General features: G+C 43.7%; 1 protein-coding gene across 3 annotated transcripts in view; it reads left to right on the forward strand.

The window, feature by feature from the left end:
• Nucleotides 1-3,276, forward strand: part of LOC147605167 (uncharacterized) — a 132,114-nt gene extending 128,838 nt beyond the window's left edge. For 2 of the 3 annotated variants that reach the window (XM_086794361.1, XM_086794362.1), the window contains exons 11-13: nt 2,419-2,562; nt 2,636-2,842; nt 2,984-3,276. In XM_086794361.1, the coding sequence (XP_086650487.1) occupies nt 2,419-2,562; nt 2,636-2,842; nt 2,984-3,118 (486 nt within the window). In that variant the 3' untranslated portion in view covers nt 3,119-3,276. Of the gene's footprint in view, nt 1-2,414; nt 2,563-2,635; nt 2,843-2,983 lie in introns of all 3 variants that reach the window. The other variant, XR_015265264.1, reaches the window with a different exon arrangement.
• The last annotated feature ends 2,724 nt before the right edge of the window (nt 3,277-6,000 follow it).

Genomic DNA, 6,000 nt, shown 5'->3' on the forward strand with positions numbered 1-6,000 from the left:
TATCTGTCCATATGGCACAGATGGAACTCCGTCGTGGGGGGGGGGGGGATCCTCAATGGCCTCGGCGCACCGTGCCCACTAAATGTGCCATGCCGCAAGGCTGCTGATGATCTCCCACCTTTGACGGGCCTGCCCATCATTTGTCTCCTCATAGTGAAGGGTGGGCCTTGACTCCGTCACCTAGGCAACTTCCCCCCAAGTGATGATGTGGGAGGAAGTCTGGGAGCTGGTGACTAGACGAAGAATCCTCAGCCAAACCTGGGCGGTTTGGGGAAGTCCCAAAGGCAATCGCGCTACGACTCCTGCAGGTGGTTGCCTCTCATGGATGACCACCAATGGCCAGCCATGTGCCAACTGCTAAACTCATGTGGGCTACCTGTGAAAGGAAAATAGTGACCTTCCGAGGTAGGCGGAAGCACAGTAGCAATGAAACGCATTTCTTACGTTTAAGAAACGTGCATGAAACGTCTACATATTTCATACGTAAGAACCGTGGTTTCAAATGAATTTTTTTTAAAACCTAAAAACATAGATCGTTTCGTACGGGCTGTCTCGTTTTCCACAAGCGATTCTGAAAGTACAGCCGCGTACAGTACCCACTGCCTTGACTCCTAAGAACGTCAAACTTTGCACTCCTGGGTCCAAGCGAAGGTGACCGTGTCACCCTTGGGCCTTCACCCCCTCTCTTCTTGTTCTTGCCTGCAGCCTATTCTATCTCTCGAATCTCATCATGCCAAGGAAGAGCTCTCCTCTGTGGGACAACATGACCTTCGATGCTGTGAATGCAAGATATGGTGGGACAACATATCTTGGGTCCAAGCGAAGGTGACCCTGTCACCCTTGGGCCTTCACCCCCTCTCTTCTTGTTCTTGCCTGCAGCCTATTCTATCTCTCGAATCTCATCATGCCAAGGAAGAGCTCTCCTCTGTGGGACAACATGACCTTCGATGCTGTGAATGCAAGATATGGTGGGATCGGCACAACGCAATGGACTTGCAAGTTTTGTTCCAAGAAGCACCGTGGAGTTGCACAGAGATTGAAGGCTCATTTTTCCCGAACAAAGGGCTTTGGCATTGGCCCTTGTACAAAAGTGTTGAAGAATGTTTATGACAGCCTCAAGGCTTGGAAAGCTGAAATGTTGGGCATCAACCTGAGACATCTCTTGCAGCTATCCCAGCCTCTCAGAGGTGAGTGATGGATGTGAACGATGATGATATTCAGAGCACGCAGGTGACACAAGCTGCAAGCTCAAGGTCCTTGCCAACAGCTAAGAGATGTGCTCTTCCTCTACTCAAGTGAGGAGATATGAGAGCATCCATGCAAAAGGCAGCTATGAAGGAGGCAACTAGGGAGGTCACGAAGTTGTTTGTGCAATGTGCATTATCTTTTCATATCACTTGGACTCCTCGATGGAAGTCAGCTATGCATGCCATCTCTCGCATTGGATGTGAGTGGGATGGTCTGAACTATGAGACATTGCGCACCAAGGAGCTTCGCTATGAGAAGGAAGCTTTGGAGTCTTACCAAGTGAGGTGCCTCAATGCCGTATTTCTCCCACCAAGAAACTGGCTGCAACTGAGTCTCCTCTCTCTCTCTGCAGTGCGCGACCCAAAAACACCACTTCGATTGCGGAATAGAAGACATTCACCTTCCAGCTTCAAGAGCAGATCATCGTCATCTCCCACAAGCCTGCTCATGTAGGCTGTCCATCCATCTTCTAATTCTCTGTTCACATAGTGCTCCTCACTCCTCCATAGAGGATGAAGGATATGGGCAACGGCATGGATGGGCCTATGAAACCAATCCCAACGCTGGTTCCATATGCCTTTCAGATCCTGGACCCTTTATAAGAAAATCCAAGAGTAACAAAGTTTAGAGAGAATGAAAACATAGAGTTATAAATATTCTTTAGCCATGGGCAATTGCTAAGAATGAGTACCTGGCTGCAGAAGGGGGGGAGCTTCAGCTCATGTTCCGGCGTGTGTTAAGAGCCCTTAGCACAAGTCTATGTGTAACAGGACTTGTTGTGTCATGTCATGTAATCATGGTGATGTCTTGATGATGAAGCCACGTGATGTAAGCATGGTAATGTAGGCAATTTGATGGATGCATTGGCCAGGGAATATGGAGTTGCATTGACTAGGCGGCTTTACCTCCTCATGTACTTAGCATGGAAGGGGAAACCCTCCATCATTTCCGTTTGTGCATTGACGCGTATGTTTCTCATGGTTTATTGCATTAATGGTTTATCTTTGGTGACCTACCACTAATTTTCAGACTACAGGCAAGTGCATTGACTTGTATAGGATATTGCTCTTGTTTTCCAGATTTCTCCTGTCTTCTCATATGTAAAATTCTTCATGCAATATGACTAATGGTGCCAATGATAACAAGGTGATGGTAATTGTGTGAAGACAGATACTAGAGATTATTATCGAGAAAGGGGGTGAGAATGGAGCAGTTCAATGCCTGGAATTTTTGAGAGCTCTGCTGGCTCATAGTATTACATACTGGCACAGCAACTATTCTATTCATAACAACCATACCAATGCAAGTTTTCAGGTATGGTTCTCTTGGTTTCTTGTTTTTTCAGCCCCTTCAGTTCTTCAAGGTTCTTTCATGTGATTTTTGACAGGTGAGGGATGAAGAAGCTGATAGAGTGCAAGTCTGTCGGCTTATCCAGTTGATATGTGGGACAGGCTGGGTACGCAAGCCACTGGCGTCGAGCTCAGAAATAGTCTCAGTGATAGAGCGAGAGGACATGTCTGACCTACTCTTACTCATCTGGCATTGTTTGCATCAGAGGCAGCAAAGCAAAGACAAACCTACCAGTGCCTTGCAGGTAACAGCTTCATATTGAAAGTATTTGAGGCTCAACCTTAATGGCTTCAATTGATGTTGTGATTTGCGGTAATGGAACGGGTCTAGGGTTGTCTTGTGGGTTTTACTCCTTACTTGAAGTTGTTCTTTTGTATATCTCCAGGCAAGCCTTCACAATGCTGACGAAGAAGATGATGCAAACAAGGAGTGGGAAGATCAATACTTCTCCATCTTGAGAAAAAATGTGGCTCACATAGGACCCCATTTTTCACATTTATATCCAAAACTGACTGTGTAGTTCTGTGCTAGGTGATGATCCCACGGCTCGTCATAAAACCAAAATTGTTCAATGACTTTTTGAGTCATGAATCGGTTGCATCCAAGGGCTCGGCCAGCCTATCTGTACTTATTACATCCAAGCATCTAATCCCACTAATCTCTCCCTGATTCACTCCACCTCTTTTGCTTGATTCTTTCTACCTCTTCCCAAAATATCTCCACACCTCCTAAATCTTCTCATGCTACTCTTTATTCTCTCCCAGTAGATACTTCTCACTTTTTCACAGCTTCTCTCACATTTACAGATTCTCTTTTACAGTCTCTTGCTAAGGGCTTGTTCCCGCACACACCCTATTCACTTGTATATTTCAACACCTCCCCTCAAGTGAATACTTCTAGCACTCTTGGACCCTATACCAAGTTTCCTTCTTACTTGATAGTCCGCACAGTCCTTGACACTCTCTCTCTCTATGTGTCCAAGGCTACTACAAGTGCTTGTGACCTTGTCTAAAGTGCTCACACATACATCTACCACATGGCCTACATCATCGGTGGCTCAGAGGTGGTTTTACTCAGTTGGGGTAGGTTACATTGGGTTGTGGGGTTTCTCTCTCTCTCTCTCTCTCTCAGAAAAGATGATCTGACTTCACTTCCTTAGGAGCCTCCATGAAGTTTGCCGATATCATTCCTTCTCCACTGGGTTTGCTGCAGCAGTCTCTTGTCATGTATCCAGGCTTTCCACAGTTGTGGCAAGTGAAGGTCCTTTCTCCTACTCTGCCTCTTTCTCGTTCTTGTCCTCGTGCTCGAGAGAATCCTCCTCGGGTGAAGAATGCTTTTTCTTCTCCAGTCGTTGAGTCTACCCATTTCTTCGCTTTGACTCTGGTCTCTTGCTCTAGTAGCGCTCCTTCTATCTCGTGCAGCTTCAATTCAGGTATATTCTTCAATGTTGCTACAATGTTTTCATATTCACCTTTGTCCACACTCTACAGAAGCACTGCTAGTGCCTCATCATCTTCTACCTTTTTGCCAATGGCTGACAATTGTTGCTTAATGCTTTTATATTTGTTCAAATGTGTGATTAAAGGTTCACTTTCATTCATATCCAGTTTGTAGAATTGCATTAACAGATTTATCTTTGAATTTTTTACTTGAGTGTCAAATAATTTATTGAGGTCATCCCATGCATCTTTTGCCTTTTGTATCTCTGTGATGTGATGAATGATTTCATCATTTAAACTAAGTGTGATAAGTCCTAATGCTTTCTCATTCCTACTCTTCCACTCATTTTTCCCTCACCTCTGGGCATTCATCTCTTCCCTCAACTAGCCTCCACAGATTTTTCCTCATGAGCAAATACATGGTTTTTGTCTGCCATGTGTAAAACTGCTCTCCATTAAATTTGGCTCTCTTGTGCCGTACTCATGATGATGTGAAGGGAGCTTACCTCTTGATCCAATTTCAAGATTCAAGGACAGTGTCTACTCTTTTACAACTCAGTCTGGTGTTTAGGTGATGATTACAACAGATTTATCAGCATAAATTCACCAGAAATTACATTAAAGCAAGGGTAACAAATCTGTACGGAATGGTTGGAGTATCAAACCATCTCCGAATTGCAATCTGAAGTTATAGGGATCTGTATCAGATACCCAATGGTTAATTTGAATCCTCAATTGCACCAAAATACAATGATTAGTATTGATTAATCATTCATTAGCAAATTAATTCTCTGTTTTGTGTGCAAAAAATAGAGTATGCGAGGAGTCCAGATCTGGGGCCTTAGAGTTTAAATGAGCTCAAATCCTTTCAAGGCCATCAATAGCAATTAGTCTAGTAGAGGATTAAGCCTAGAAACACAAGATTTGATCAAACATTGAATGCTTAATCTCTGTTTTACCAAAGTCACCTGCAGATTTGATGAAGAGCTTGGATCTCACTGTAGACTTGATCAAATCAAAAACTGTCTTCACCAGCTTGTAGAGCATCCTTGAAAATCCCTAGGGCCAAGAGGAATTAGAGCCATTTCATCTGGTGCAGTCAAGAACTCCAATTTCTTCAGAAAAAAAAAGACGCTAGCAAATTAGCAGAAATCGACTACTCCAGTAGACGGTTTGGCGTGTCGATTCGATGGGCTGAATAGTGGGCAAGGTGGCTATGTTTGGCTAAAATCTTAGAGGGTATTGTTTCTCTTCACCTCTTCCCAGAATATCTCCACACCTCCTAAATCTTCTCATGATACCCTTTATTCTCTCCCAGTAGATACTTCTCACCTTTTCACACTTTCTCTCACATTTACAGATTCTCTTTTACAGCCTCTTGCTAAGGGCTTGTTTCGCACAAACCCTATTCACTTGTATATTTCAATACATATACATGAAATCGTTAGTAGCATACAACCACATAACGGAAGCTAAATGGCAGAATTGTAGGCTTGAAGTCAGCGGATACCTTGTGCATGTTGACAGCCTTGGGTATTCCATGTATGAGTAATGCAATTTATTGTGGCTGTATTAGTGTACCCTGTACGAGCGCTCCATTTGCTTCAAAGCATGCATATTTCTTTCCATCATAGAGCCAATTGAAAGCAATATTGGCAATGCATACACCTGGCCATTAAATTATCCCTGAAGATTAGGAGGATGGACTAGAAACCTCCTTGTTACCAAAACCATGGCACAGCTAAGACACAGGGAAACTTCATAATACAAATTGAGATTCGTCCAAGGTTTAATCCTCAACCATCTTAACCGGGTCCTTGGACCTCACAAGAGCTTTGACTAACATTAAGACATTTCATGCCTAGAGTTCCAGGTTACCTTCATTCATGAGATATTTTTGTTCTACAAAGCAGGCCAATCAAGAAAATAGATTTTAGTGATGAAATAAAGTCCAGATGCAAAA

The sequence above is a fragment of the Cibotium barometz genome, chromosome 60 (assembly GCF_041138505.1).
Source record: "Cibotium barometz isolate CiBa-2024 chromosome 60, ASM4113850v1, whole genome shotgun sequence".
NCBI lineage: Eukaryota > Viridiplantae > Streptophyta > Polypodiopsida > Cyatheales > Cibotiaceae > Cibotium > Cibotium barometz.